Here is a 15,956-nt window from a genome sequence, read left to right as displayed (position 1 = left end):
TAGAATAAAATCCAGAATTTGTACTCAGATATTTTATTTGATTATTAGAATGTAATCAGAATGTAAGCTCCTTAAGAGCAGGGACCTTGTCTCTTTTCCCAGTGTATTATCAGCACCTGGAACAGTACTTCATGAAGAGGTGTCATGAATAAGTGTTTGATGCATAAATGATATATGAATAAAGGGGAATTAAATACCTAGAGTTTCATATTTGTGGTACTAAAAAGTTAAGATCTTATTAAAGGGTTAACTCTGATTTGCCTTTTTAGATTGCTCTGCACAAAATTGTCATTTAATATCATTTTGTGAATATTTTTATTGGAAGCTCTAAGGTTTCTCAACTGTTATTCGTATAAACTGCAACCTTATTGATGTGCTAATATTTTTACTTGTCCCTTCTGTATGTCTTTTCTGTGAGTAGTAATATGAATGAATAGTGTGTGTGTGTGTATACCAAATTATAAAAACCTGACTGCAAAGAAGTTGGATTTGACATGTGGGTCATGTGTTTTCCTTCATCACATTTGCAGTCCTTACACAGGCACTGATCAGAATGATCAAACTCAACTTGGCTGCCTCAGTGGTAATAGATACTAAAAGAAGGTACCTATTCCTTATTCCTAATAGTTGGTCTGGCTGATGACAACTGCTATTTCAGCAGTTTATGCTGGATACTTAATTTTAGGCAAAATTTTGTTAGTGTAGCTTTGCCTCAATCATAGACACATGTTGAAAGATTTTCGAAAACAAATGCTAAATACTTTGTTTCCAAAATTTGAGATGTTAACTTTTTCAGGAAGCTCATAAGATGGTGAGAGAAGCAAATGTCAAGCAGGCAACAGCAGAAAAACAGCTAAAAGAAGCACAAGGAAAAGTAAGTTGTTGCTGCTTTTAATACTATAAAATGTAAAGAAATTAGTGATTACTATTTTAAAAATACCTTAACATTTATTGGATTTGTTCTGATTATAAAAGCAGTGCTTACTTTAGAAGATTTTTAAAACTACAGGAAACTATAAAGAAGAAAATAGCTACTACATATATATAATTAATAATGAATGTTTGGTGTCCATTTATATTAGAAGCAAATGATTTAAAGGCTTGTGAATCACATGTATTATCAAAAGGATTGTATAATCACATTTTAAAGTTAATATTTATTTTCTTAATTCACTAAAAAATAGCCAACTGAAATGTTATTAGATTTTACTATTTTAGGAACGAACAGCAACTAATCATAAGCTATTTTTTAATATATTTTGAAGATTTTGAAAATTCACATAAGTGAAATGTTAGACATTTTGATAATTTAAAAAATTTCATCTGATGTGAATAGCAGCTGAATCCAGACTGTATGGAAACATCAAAAAACTTGGTTTTAAAAAAAAAAAAACCTTCAGAAAAACCATTTGGTTTTACTTTCCTTTTATTAATCCATAGGAAATACAGATTAAACTTATATTTCATCTTTGAAAGTAACCAAATTGCTAACATTTAGCTGCATCTGTCATAAAACATATTCAGTGTATGTGACTGTGTTGATTTCTTTTCAAGATTGATGTACTTCAAGCTGAAGTAGCTGCATTGAAGACACTTGTATTGTCCAGTTCTCCAACATCACCTACACAGGAGCCTCTGCCAGGTGGAAAGACACATTTTAAAAAGGGGCATACAAGAAATAAAAGTACAAGCAGTGCTATGAGTGGCAGTCATCAGGACCTCAGTGTGATACAGCCAATTGTAAAAGACTGCAAAGAGGTAACTCGTCCAGGACTGTCCCCTCTGACTCTGTTGATACTTATTAATTCTCATCACTGAGGTGTTGGTTATGATTTTTGCCAGCAAAATTTTTAGTACAAAATATTCAGTATTAAAATGGGGGAGGCTTTATCTAGAGCTGGCTGCTTTCAGGGATTCTTCATTTCCCTTCTCTACCTGGCTGACCTTGGAGTACCTGCTGGAAACTTGGTAAGTTTCTTAATCTCGATATTTCATTTAGGGAGCAAACTGTCATGTGTTGTATAAAGGAGAGCGGGTGGCTTTAATGATATGACTAGTCAAAATTTATTGCTAGGGTGCTCTAACAAAATATGAAAATAAGAATGTGTGAAAATATTTAGGTGATTTTCTTGAAGAATGGCACATTGCTTTTACTTAAATTCTGGGAGAAGCAGAATTTTATATCCATAAGGTAGTCCTAGAGTTCATTCAGATAATTAAGCAACAAAAAATAGAACTAATCGTAGCCTTATCATTTTAAAAGATAACATATAAAGATAACTGAGATAATAACTGGAAATATTTTGAGGTGTTCTGAGTAAAACAGTTTTTACTTACATATGATAAAACATTTCCAAGGGGATTGATCACTAATTAATGAGCAGCCTTCTCCCATTTTTTTCTTAAAAGCTGTATTTTACATTGTGAATTCAAGTCCATCATTATTCATTAAGAAGCTGTGTGTGCTTGTTCAGATTTTTGCATGGAAGCCAGGAGTTTATTAAATTGAATAACCAAGGTTGTTACTTATTTTAATTGAATTGCATTTTTAGTTATTAATAAAAAAGATGCTAGTGAGAGAGAAGTTCAGTACTTGGTCAAATCGGAATGTGACAAAATCTAAAATTCACATTGGTTTCTATTAAATATTTAAGAAACTTTTTTAGTCATAACTTTAATTCTGATTTCTTTCAATTTAGATAGCATTTTTTTTTTTGGCTGCGTTGGGTCTTTGTTGCTGCGTGCAGGCTTTCTCTAGTTGCAGCGAGCAGGGGCTGCTCTTCATTGTGGTGCTCAGGCTTCTCACTGCGGTGACTTCTCTTGTTGTGGAGCACAGGCTCTAGGCGTGCGGGCTTCAGTAGTTGTAGCACATGGGCTCAGTAGTTGTGGCTCGTGGGCTCTAGAGCGCAGGCCCAGTAGTTGTGGCGCACGGGCTTAGTTGCTCCGCAGCATGTGGGATCTTCCCGGACCAGAGATTGAACCTGTGTCCCCTGCATTGGCAGGCGGATTCTTAACCACTGCGCCACCAGGGAAGCCCTAGATAGCATTTTTCATTGCTTGGTACAACTTGTATTTTTGCTATGGTTTCTCAGTGTGTGTAATTATGTACCTTTTTTCCCTGTTGTCTACACTAAGAAAATTTAAATATTTTCTCATGGAACATTTTAAAGTTTTGTTTTTAACTTACAAAATTCCTTAAAATATGAATAGGCAGCATATAACTTTTTGCTTTCCACATATATCCTGTTTTCTAATACATGTGAAAAACTTGTCAAAAAGTTTTATTAGACAGAAGAGACACATAAATTTGACTTGTGTAAGTCTTAGAAAAAGATCTAACAATTGGAAGGAAAATGAAACATGTCCATGTTTCTGCAGAAAATGTGATGGGGGCATTTGGTCATAACGTATCTTCTGAAAGCATTTAAAACACACGCGCCTGCATGCACACACATGTAATGAGGCAAGGCTTTGAGATCAAGTCACTCAGATGTCAACTTTTACTGGTTTCTGGCTCTGTAACCTTGGTCAAGTTATTTTATTTCTCTAAACCCTAGTTTCCTTATCAATAAATGGAGATTATAATATTTATCTTGCTCAGCTTTTAGGATTAAATGTTTGTGAAGTGCTTACCATAGTTCCTGACACAGAGTCAGCTCTTAATAAATAAATTACTGCCTTTAAACTAGAGTCTTTCCTTAGAACACTACTTACCTACTTTGAGCTTTATATCCATCAAAGGGTAGACTTTACAAAGAAAGTGAATTTGAAAATGTAAGTATTACTTATCTGCTAATATTTTTATCCTTTCGCCTTTAGCTTTGATTCAAGGAATTTATGGATTGGGATGAAAAATATTCACATTGAGATTGCCATTATGCACCTTAAAGGAAAGTCTGTAGGAAAGCTGGGGTACAGTCAGCCTTTTGTTACTTTTGTGTAGACTACCTGCACATCTGATTGAGCTGTGCTAGAGGCCATAGCTGCAGTCAGTGCTTCATTTATAGTGTATCCAGTGCTTCTGGCTTAGAGTGCCAGGCGAGTGAGAGACACTGCTCTGTGTTTTGGTGGCTGAAGCTTTGTATGTTGGCAAGTAGTGTTGAGCTGGGCTGAGGGAATCTGTAGAGAAGAATACTTGGGAAAATTTATTAAATTGGATGGGTAGAGAAGGGACAACTGGAAGAGTGAATAGGAAGGTGGGTGCCAGCCTGGATTATTACTGATAATTCAGATGGTAGATACTGGATGTTGAAATGCCAAAACAATCTAAATAAATGTTACATTTTAAGATAGTCAATTTAGGAGGCTATGTGTGTACTGCTTTTAGTCTTGCAGCTTATACAGTAAATATTTTGGAAATTCTTTTGGAAATGCCTTAAGGTAATAGCAGAACAATTGGTGTCACTTTTGACCCCAAACGAGGTTTCACGGTTTAGTCAATCTCTGTTTATTCAAACATGTTATTTTTAAATTCTTTTTTTTTTAAATTATTTAATTTATTTATTTATTTTTGTCTGTGTTGGGTCTTGGTTGCTGCGCGCGGGCTTCCTAGAGTTGCAGCGAGAGGCGGCTACTCTTCGTTGTGGTGCACAGGCTTCTCATTGCGGTGGCTTCTCTTGTTGCGGAGCTCTAGGCGCACAGGCTCAGTAGTTGTGGCGCACGGGCTTAGTTGCTCCACGGCATGTGGGATCTTCCCGGATCAGGGCTTGAACCCATGTCCCCTGCATTGGCAGGTGGATTCTTAACCACTGCGCCACCAGGGAAGCCCCTCAAACACTTTATTTAATTAACTTGGCTCCAAATTACCTTTTGATTATTTTCACAAAAGACTTATCATCTTTTATATTCAGAACAGTGTGCACTTGTATCTTAAGGGGAGCTCCAACATTACTATTATTTTTTTTGGCGAGGTGGATAATAGTAGTGTCCTTGGACACCATAGTGGATACATTGAAAAGCGCCAGCTAGTCATTTGGGAGTTTGGATTGTTTTTTAAAAAGAAAAATTGCTGCAATGGAATATTACTCAGCCATAAAAAAGAATGAAATATTGCCATTTGTAGCAACATGGATGGACCTAGAGATTATCATACTAAGTGAAGTAAGTTAGAAAGAGAAAGACAAATATGATATCACTTATATGTGGAATCTAAAAAAAGATGCAAATGAATTTATTTACAAAACAGAAACAGACTCACAGACGTAGAAAACAAACTTATGGTTACCAAAGGGGAAAGGACGGGAGAGGGATAAACTAGGAGTATGGGATTAACAGACATACATTACTATATATAAAATAAACAACAAGAATTTACTGTATAGTACAGGGAGCTATATTCAGTATCTTGTAATAACCTATAATAGAAAAGAATCTGAAAAATACATGTATAACTGAATCACTTTGCTATATACCTGAAATTAACACAATATTGTAAATCAACTATACTTCAGTTAAAAAAACAAAAGAAAAATTACTACCGTGTATTATAACTAATCAAGAATGGTTCAATTATTATTTTAAATAAAGAGTATTTCTTTTTCAGTAATATTTAAACTAGGTTTCAGTTTTATAAAGTTATTTTATGTTTGTACTTTTAAAAAGTTATTTTGTGTTTTCTTTTGTCAGGCTGACTTATCCCTGTATAATGAATTCAGATCTTGGAAGGATGAGCCCATAATGGACAGAAAATGTCCTTTCTTAGACAAAATCTATCAGGAAGATATTTTTCCATGTTTAACCTTCTCAAAAAGTGAGGTAATGAAAAAAAAATTTTAACAGAAATGCATTAGAGTTGTTCCTATACCTTTTACTAAGTCATGTTACATATTTTAATATCTCTTACATAAATAAGTTATAAAGTATCATATTTTACCATTTTCTCCATTCCATATTAGGATCATAATAATTTCTTGGCATTCACTTACTGAACCTCTTTCCTTATTTGAGTAGAGGATCACTTACGCTGCATTGTGTTGCATTGGAGTGAAGTATTAAATATGTAAGGGGGTAGGACTTAATTTTTAGTCCAAGGTTCAGTGCAAGGGAAGTTCTGTACACTCTAAGGTGTTTGTTGGGTTTATCTGTATGTGATTAAAAAGAAGTCCTGTTTAGTTTCTTCATCTTTAAAATGGGGAAATAATGCCTTCCTTGCCTGTGTCACAGGATTGTTAAGATAAAATGAAGTGAATTAAGTAGATAGAAAAACTTAAAAAAAAATACTACGAGGCAGTATACAAATGTAAGGCCATAATTTTAATTTGTTCTTACATGTGGAAAGTTTGTCTACAATTATCCTGTTAATCAGTGTTTAAGAAAGTTAATCCTAAGAGTCTTATGTTAAGTCTTTAGAGGATTTAATTATGTAACACTGCTTATAAGGAAAAGTTAAGATGAACAGTAAAATGCTTTTGATATGTAGATATGTTCGTCATTGTGGCTCTGGTTTTAGGTAGGCTGTTCAGTATGAGTAATCTTGCCAGAATGAAATTTGTCTATTTCATCAATTGTTTATCAGTTACTACCGTCTCCATCTGGGCATTTAATATTTGATAACTCAGTTAATTCTTTTGTAGACTCTTGTGCACATAAATACATGATCAGTAAATATATAGCTATAATTAACACATATTGCTGTGTTATGAATGACCAATAGGAAAAAATAATGCATAAATTTAGCAAAATAAAGCATTAGGATATTCATTTTGATGTGACGTTACCAGTGGATGTTAATTGTGGGTAAGGGGTGGTGTGGAATTAATGTCTTTAATCTCCTTCTAGATAATAAGAAAAGTTATTTAGCTATAACTGAATTGCCTTTCATAACAATGTTTGAATTATAAAAGAATTCAAACCGAGATTATGTGGTTTCTTTCTTTTTCATTAGCTAAGGCAAATCTAGTGGACCTTGGGAAAAATAGTTTTTAAAAACTAGTTTATTATAGAATAGAATTTTTATATTTTCCTGCCAGCATAGCGTCTAATACTTCTTTGTTTTTTTTGAAGTTGGCTTCGGCTGTTCTGGAGGCTGTGGAAAACAATACTCTAAGCATTGAACCAGTGGGACTACAACCTATTCGATTTGTGAAAGCATCTGCCGTTGAATGTGGAGGACCAAAGTATGTTTTCAAAACCATGTCTTAGGGAAGATACTGAGTTTTTAAAATTTTATGTGTTGTAGTTATTTAATATTTTCTGGTTTTAAATGTTAAATCTCTTGTCAGTTTTCTATTTAAAGTCTGTGCAGCCCAAAGACCAATCCCCGGGCAGTGTGGGGATTTCAAATTTAGCATCAGTGGAGAGCCCTTTTAATTACAAACGTATATGTGGGATCCAGGTAGATCAGGTGTTAGAAACTTCTTTAAAAACCGCCTGTTATAATCCATTAGTTGATTATGAAATCTCTTTAGTGGGTCATAGCAGAATTTTTGTTTGTTATAGTTGTATGTATAGCTATGTGTTCTGGGCTTTTGTGTAAATTATTTCTTTTTGAGGCTTGCCATCAAAAATAGTTTGAGAAGACAGTGAATTAGACCAAGTCTTACCAAGCATGAAAACAGGGTACCAGAAGGCTTGGTTAGTCCTCTCCTTTACTACTCTCATTATAAAACTTTCTTACTTTGGTAAATAAACAGCTCTGCCTCTCATATGTGAGAGATATTTGGCAGTTGTATACCTTCAGGGGTGACTCCCACATTTCGTAGCAGGGCAAGCTGTCTTCCAACCGGTCCCGGGAGGAGGAAAGACTGAAACCAACAGTACATAAAACGTTTGCCACAGCTGTTTAAAAAGTGACTTCAAAAGATTTTGAGGAAGCTGCTTAGTTGGTGGTGAAGAACTAGATCAGTATAGGGGACCGAAGAGCCCGAGAGAGCTCACAGCAAGCAATAATTGAATCCCATCAGGCCATTTTGAAGGCAGAGGAGGAAATAGCTGGTTGAGATTAACTACTAGGTCTGTTAAAGCCAGTCGTAGGAGTTGTATAGTTCTTGTTTCCTGTTACGCACGTTACACTCTCAGCAGCATCACACAGTGTTGGTATTTGGGTAACTTAGTCCTGTATTTGCTCTGTGAGCCACACGTCTACCTAGAGTTATGTCCTGTTTTACACTCCCCCATGCCACACCTGTAGTATGGTGGCCTCTGAATTTTGGGGAAGAGATTTTCATTCCTAAATTCTATCCTTCAACAAACACCTGGGTATTTTTATCCTGGTCATTAATACTTTTTGTACTTTTAATTTCTATGTTATATCTTATTTTAAATATAGCAGTTTTTACTGTAGGATTTTAAATTTATGCTTGCACTATATGTCACACATTAAACTTGTGCAAATATCAAATGATAACAAATCAGAATCTCAGTTAAAGTAGATTTTTACAGTATTTTAGTAAAATAATTATACAGATTAGGTTTAGAGAATAATTTACATCGTTAAGAATATTGTTGTCCTTGTTGGAATGGGGCCAGAAACCAAGGTGTTTGCAGTGCATATTGTGTGGAGAATACTAAAGAAGACGTTGTCCTCTTTTATGAAATGTGAAGTATGGCTCTTGTGGATGAGGTTATCAAGATAATCACTAAACGAATGGCACAGTGCTCGGGGAATTTTGTGGAAGGCAAGATCATTCCACTGGTGGTGATCGGGGACTGTTCTTGGGATTTGATTTGATCTGGGCTTTTGAAGCATGGGTGCAATTGGGGAGATAAGGAACAGTACATATGACTGAATAAAGGAGTAAGAAAACAGTGTGTTCAGAGGATGGTGAGTGTGTGGAGAGGGAAGACGTGAAAAAAAGGAATTAGAGGTGACTGATTAGAGGGATGCTGTGAACTTTTGGAAATCAATAGGAAGGGCTCTGGTTTTGGAAACAAGATGATAGGTCTAGATTTAGACATGTTGACATCCCTAAGTGAAAATGGCAAGCAAGGATTTGAAATCTTGGGACTAGAGCTGTTAAGGGATACTGAGGTAGTGTGGCATGTTAAAAAAACATTGGAATTAGAGGTCAGAAGACTTAGTGTTGAATCCTAGCTCAAATAAAAATATATTGGCTTTAGAAATGAGATAACTTAAACACTTTTTTATTATTTTAAAAGTTGATACTTAAAACCACTTTACCTGAGTCCTTTCAAAATTAGAAAAATAGTAGACAAACAGGTATATGTCTGCTTCCAAAAGGTGATTTTTATCAGTTTGATGGTTACTTTTTTCTCTTGTGTAAATTATACTTAAAATAGTATAGTTCCAAGGACTTTTAACACTTGTGCCTTAAATTTCTTGATTGTCTATCCTCCCCAAGCTAGTAGTTAGTGCTTTTAAATATTGTTGTAGATCATTAAAGGAATTTTCTAATAAAGGAACAATGAGGCTAAATCTCTTTGAAAAGGTAAGAATTCTTTTGTGATTTGAATGGCCACTTCCAAAATTACCCTCTTTTAAATGCACATTCTCCATGTGTTTGCTTAATATGGAGGCACATTTGTATCATATTTCTGGTAAGTATAGCTGCAAATTAACGTTCATTTAATATATTTTTCTTTATTATATAATTTATAATGTCGTATAAAATGCTATTCGCCGCTTTATTTTACTTAGAGCTACACTAATTTTGCATTGACAAGGAATGATAGCTATCTTCAGTCAAGCTTCTAATTTAGGAGGTTGACAACTGGGCTGCTGTGAGTCCAGCCTGATCCTGTTGAGCAGTGGAGTGACAGGTGGCCTGTCACTTAACCAACAGTCACTGAATGTCTGCTGTGTGCCAGGCGCATGCTTGGTGCCAGGCATTTAAAGATGAATAAAATACATTCACTGCTCTCAAGAGGCTTTCAGGGGGACTCCCCTGGCAGTCCAGTGGTTAAGACCCCTGGTTAAGACCCCGCACTTCCAGTGCAGTGAGCGCAGGTTCAATCCCTGGTCGGGGAACTGAGATTCCACATGACAAGTGGTGTGGCAAAAAAAAAAAAAAAAAAAAAAAGAGGCTTTCAGCCTAATCCCAGCCAGAAAGCCATCATACCAAATTTTACATGTTGTAGTATGCAAAGAGAAAGGTTGGTATGTCTAAATGTAGTGTACCCTTTGTGTAATTGTTAAGATTCAGTGTATTTGTACGGTAGCTTATTCCTTTGTATTTCTTAGGCCTAGGTGCCACATTAAGTGCATGTATACCAACCCAACACACCAAAAAGTATCCCATCTGGAAGCTGTTCTCCTGCAAGCTGTCAATAACATGTTTTGAGACTTAAGCAGTCACTTTTAAGTTTTTTTCAACTGAGAGAGAAGTTGAAGTCCCAATGGAAAGCTGAGAGCTTCCCTGCAGCTGATAACTCATTTGTAAATTTGCCCCAGGATAGGACATATATTAACACATTTAGCCTCTATTTCTAGAACCATGGTTAAAGCTATGCCTGTAAGCTTATACTAGAATGTAAGCCCCAAAGGGCAGGGATTTTGTCTTTTTCATCATTATAGCCCAGCATCACAAAGTGCCTGGTACATGGTCGGTTCTCATATATTAGTTGTCTTAATGAATATACAACTTGTCCAGAAGGTAGGGGCAAAATGCTTTTAATTTAAAAAACTAAAATTTATCCTTATTTTACAGAAAATGTGCTCTCACAGGTCAGAGTAAGCCCTGTAAACACAGAATTAAATTAGGGGACTCAAGCAATTATTATTATGTTTCTCCTTTTTGCAGATACAGGGTAAGTAACTTAACCACAAATTTCTTTTTTAAATTTATTTATTTTATTTATTTATTTTTGGCTTCATTGGGTCTTCGTTGCTGTGCATGGGCTTTCTCTAGTTGCGGCGAGCGGGGGCTACTCTTCGTTGCGCTGCGTGGGCTTCTAGTTGTGGTGGCTTCTCTTGTTGCAGAGCACAGGCTCTGGGCGCGCAGGCTGCAGTAGTTGTGGCTCGTGGGCTCAGTAGTTGTGGCTCGAGGGCTCTAGAGCGCAGGCTCAGTAGTTGTGGCGTGCGGGCTTAGTTGCTCCTCATTAACCACAAATTTTAATAAAGCTTGCTTTGATGTGAGATATTTGACTGTTTAACATTTTTTTTCTTTTTGGCCTAGATCACTTCTGTATGTAACTTTTTCACGTATATTCGATATATTCAACAGGGACTTGTGAAACAGCAGGATGGTGAGTGTTCTTAATTCATTATAAAATATTTGCATGAAAGTTCAGTAAAAAGTATGGAACATAATAGTAAGCACAAGTAAACTTTATTATTGGTACATTTACATTGAATCTCTTTTGTAGGTCTAATAAAATGTGTGAAGAATTTGGGAACAAATGCGTCTTTTAAACATGTTGTATTTAATCCTTATATTTGCCTCATTTTACTGTAATTTTGAGTTTTAAGCAGGATCAGTTTTAACTTTTAAGGGGTATATGATAAACCAGATGGTAAGTGTGAGAGGAGCATATAAAGCCCATTGAATTTACTCCTTAAGAAATAAAAATGAACAAGCTCTAGACATGGTCAGATTTATTTTATTTTACTTTATTTTATTTATTTTTTAATAGATTTTTTATTTTTGGCCATGCCACGTGGCATGTGGGATCTTAGTTCCCTGACCAGGGATCAAACCCGTGTACCCTGCAGTGGAAGTGCAGAGTCCTAACCACTGGACCGCCAGGGAATTCCCCAGATTTATTTTAATTATGGGAACCCACAAGGCACTAACAATAAATTTTTTTCTGTATTTTCTACTTTCATGTGTGAGTTAATAAAGCAGTCCTGAGTGTAATTCTGAGTGGAATAAAGATTACTGTGTTGTAAATCAGCTGAGACATGCAGATGATATATCCAGGGGAGTCAGCCCAGGACTCTCCTGGATATTTTTTAATGTAGTCTTTCATGGCATTTTTAATGTAGTCTTTCATGATTACTTATGGTTTTATAGCCGAATGTCTTAAATACCAGGCATAGAAACTAATATGGCCTGACAGCTCCAAAGCAGTGTTTTGTTTTGTTTTTTTGGTTTTGTTTTTGGTTTTTTTTTAATATGTATGATTGTTTTAAAACAGAAATAGCAGATACTAGGCTAGGGACAAGTCCATGCCAGTTTTGTATTTGAATTTGTGGGAAATTTTCCTGTTTATATTTTTCTAAACACTGAAAATTGTCTTATACTTAAAAACTAGTAGATGCCTACTATCTTTCTGTCATGTAAACCAGTGAATCTTAATTCTTTGGAAAAATCAGTCGTGTTGATAAAAACTTAGTTTAGCGTTTTCAAGCTCTAGTACGTTGAAAACAGTCATTTATTTATAATCCCATATAATTAGGTTTTAATGCATAAAAGAAAAGGGGTGAAACCTGTCTCTAATTAACGTTGAATTTCAAAAGGCCACAGAGCATAAAAGCAGTCTTTAAACTATACAGTACTTTTTATGACTTCAATAAAATTTAAATCTTTTTGAATACCTATTGGTAGATAATATGATTTAAGCTGAAGAACAGTTGATTTGTGTTAAGTTGTCAAGCATATTTTTTCTCCTTGTTAAAAAAAGAAGTTTTATGTAAAAGAATGAAATTAGAACACTCCCTAACACCATACACAAAAATAAACTCAAAATGGATTCGAGACCTAAATGTAAGACCAACACTATAAAACTCTTAGAGGAAAACATAGGAAGAGCACTCTTTGACATAAATCACAGCAAGATCTTTTATGATCCACCTCCTAGAGTAATGGAAATAAAAACAAAAATAAACAAATGGGACCTAATGAAACTTCAAAGCTTTTGCACAGCAAAGGAAACCATAAACAAGACGAAAAGACAACCCTCAGAATGGGAGAAAATATTTGCAAACGAATCAACGGACAAAGGATTAATCTCCAAAATATATAAACAGCTCATGCAGCTCAATATTAAAGAAACAAACAACCCAATCCAAAAACGGGCAGAAGACCATAATAGACATTTCTCCAAAGAAGACATACAGATGGCCAAGAAGCACATGAAAAGCTGTTCAACATCACTAATTATTAGAGAAATGCAAGTCAAAAACTACAATGAGGTATCACCTCACACCAGTTAGAATGGGCATCATCAGAAAATCTACAAACAACAAATGCTGGAGAAGGTGTGGAGAAAAGGGAACCCTCTTGCACTGTCAGTGGGAATGTATATTGATACAGCCACTATGGAGAACAATATGGAGGTTCCTTAAAAAACTTAAAATAGAATTACCATTTGATCCAGCTATCCCACTACTGGGCATATACCCAGAGGAAACCATAATTCAAAAAGATGCATGCACCCCAATATTCATTGCAGCACTATTTACAATAGCCAGGTCATGGAAGCAACCTAAATGCCCACCGACAGACGAATGGATAAAGAAGTTGTGGTACATATATACAATGGAATATTACTCAGCCATAAAAAGGAACGAAATTGAGTCATTTGTTGAGACATAGATGGATCTAGAGACTGTCATACAGAGTGAAGTAAGTCAGAAAGAGAAAAACAAATATCGTATATTAATGCATGTATGTGGAACCTAGAAAAATGGTACAGATGAACCAGTTTGCAGGGCAGAAGTTGAGACACAGATGTAGAGAACAAACGTATGGACACCAAGGGGGGAAAACCATGGTGGGGTGGGGATGGTGGTGTGCTGAATTGGGCGATTGGGATTGACATGTATACACTGATGTGTATAAAATTGATGACTAATAAGAACCTGCAGTATAAAAAAACAAACAAACAAAAAACAACTAATACTAAACTTTCTTTGGGTTATTTGTATGGAAATATGTTAATATAAATGTTTCAGACATTACATGAAATTTCTAAACTTACATGTTCTGGTATAATGTTATAAGTCACAATTCTAGTTATTACTTTAAAATGTATATCTCAGAAATAACTAAATTTCCTTGTCAATTGCATTATTATGAACTTTCATCAAATCTTTAACCATGGTCATTTTTAAGTCTTTTGTCATTTATAGACAGTTCTGGGTGTACTCTGATGCTTTTGCAAAATTGTTCCTATAAAAGGGTTTCATCTTCAAGGAATTCTTGGAAAAGACTGACAAGTACCAGTTTCTGGTAACTGACTATACTGCTGAACTGAATGAATGAGCATTTTCAGAACTCTAATGGAAAACTGATGAATTCATAAAAGTGCTAACAAAAGATCAAGATGGAAAAAAAAATTAATTACATGGGACTGAGTGAACTGATGAGGATGATTATAATTTTTGTGACTTTCTGTTTGAATAAAAAAATAAAATAAAATAAAAAAAGAAGTTTTTGTAGGGAAGAATGAAAGGTACTCTACTTTGTGAAAACAGGAAGAAGGGATCATGAGTGGTTGTGGTGATGGTGATAAAAGTGATATCTTGTCTGGTTCCTCTTACTCTTTCACTTTACAGCATTTGTTACACATTGTATACTGAGTGAGTTTGTAGTAAATTATTGTTAATTTTATAATCTGTTTATTATCTGTGCCTTGTGCTAAAAAGGATTTAAGGCAGTTAAATATAAATCAGGGTTTCTCAGCCTTGGTACTATTATTATTTTAAACTGGATAATTCTTTGTTGTGGGAGGCTGTCTTGTGCATTGTAGGATGTTTAATAGCATCCCTGGGCTTTACTCACTAGATGCTAGTAATGAAAAATGTATCCAGGCATTGCCAAACGCACACCTGGGGACACATTCTCCCAGGTTGAGAACCACTGATCTAAATCAATCTAATCTGATCATATGTCAGAGAGAGACCTTTTATTATCTAAAACATAGAGCAAATTTCTTCCCACTTATAGAGGGGACTTTCAGAAGCACAGATAATTGAAATTTACGGTTCATCCTCTGCATTTATTTTTATTTCTAATTGAGCCCTACACAAAATCTTTCCCTATTATTACAAAGAATGTTACTAAGTTCTCTGGACTGTCTCTTGTTTTCCTTTTTTTCCTGTTTACTCTGTTAGTTTTAATGAAAAGTGAAAAATGGCCAAGATACAGCAAACTATAGCAAGAAGATGCATAAGTTAGATAATAACTTGTGTAATTGAGCACTGAGTGTAGTTACTCAAGAAGGCAGCAGCATTGCCAGTTACTCAGGACACTGAGATGCCTACCTTCTTTTGGGCTAAAATGGTAGTCAGTCATTGATGTATCTAACAAATCGTTGTAGCAAAATTGGTAAATACTGCTTATTTATTCATAAAACTGGGATGCTCACAAGTACATGGAGAAGTTAGTGTGAAATAGTGATAGCATGTCTAAGCATTAGGTACATCATTAGGAGATGCCCAACTGGCATTTCAGCTAATCTTAAATTTTCAGTGAAACAGATTAAAAATAATTAAGATAATAGTTTATGATTTATGTGTTTCTCTTTTCTGTCTGTGTAGTTGATCAAATGTTTTGGGAAGTTATGCAGTTGAGAAAAGAGATGTCATTGGCAAAGCTGGGATATTTCAAAGAGGAACTGTGATGCTCTGCCTGGGACCATGCATGAACCTCCCTGAAGACCTGGAAAATGACTGAATATTTTTATGGTTACTTGATATTTATTTCCTTCCAAGGAGTGGGTCCAAGACTTTTTCCCTCTTTTGCAAATTACACTGAGAAGTACTGTGATTTCTTTTAAACTGACCTATGCTGTGTTTGCTTATTCTTTAGTTGAACACACTATAAAGAATTACAGGTGTACTAGTGATTGTAATTTATAGTTGCAAAAAAAAAAGCTAAATAAATAAATATTAGATTGAGTGTGTTTTTGCTTTCTCTTCTAGCTCTGACATGATACATAGGGTCAGCTGAATATATTGAATTATAGTTCTCAAACTTCATAGCAGCCTGCAAAAGACAGGAAGACTAAGTGAACAGGATCAGCTTCCTTCCCCCCACTAGAATGACTCTATTTTTGTCTGTTTTGTATGTTAGGATTGAAAAAAAGATTTTATTTAAAGACAGACTTCTGAAAAG

General features: G+C 35.1%; 1 protein-coding gene across 3 annotated transcripts in view; it reads left to right on the top strand.

The window, feature by feature from the left end:
- RAB3IP (RAB3A interacting protein) overlaps positions 1 to 15,680 on the top strand; it is a 51,375-nt gene extending 35,695 nt beyond the window's left edge. For all 3 annotated transcript variants that reach the window (XM_061204370.1, XM_061204372.1, XM_061204371.1), the window contains exons 5-11: positions 797 to 874; positions 1,555 to 1,758; positions 5,626 to 5,754; positions 7,003 to 7,115; positions 10,605 to 10,704; positions 11,073 to 11,142; positions 15,380 to 15,680. In XM_061204370.1, coding sequence (XP_061060353.1) covers positions 797 to 874; positions 1,555 to 1,758; positions 5,626 to 5,754; positions 7,003 to 7,115; positions 10,605 to 10,704; positions 11,073 to 11,142; positions 15,380 to 15,462 — 777 coding nt within the window. In that variant the 3' untranslated portion in view covers positions 15,463 to 15,680. The remainder of the gene's footprint in view (positions 1 to 796; positions 875 to 1,554; positions 1,759 to 5,625; positions 5,755 to 7,002; positions 7,116 to 10,604; positions 10,705 to 11,072; positions 11,143 to 15,379) is intronic.
- The last annotated feature ends 276 nt before the right edge of the window (positions 15,681 to 15,956 follow it).

This window comes from Eubalaena glacialis, chromosome 11 (assembly GCF_028564815.1).
Source record: "Eubalaena glacialis isolate mEubGla1 chromosome 11, mEubGla1.1.hap2.+ XY, whole genome shotgun sequence".
In the NCBI taxonomy this organism is placed as follows: Eukaryota; Metazoa; Chordata; class Mammalia; order Artiodactyla; family Balaenidae; genus Eubalaena; species Eubalaena glacialis.
The sequence above is the reverse complement of the archived record's forward strand: the minus strand, read 5'-3'. Positions and strand labels throughout refer to the sequence as shown.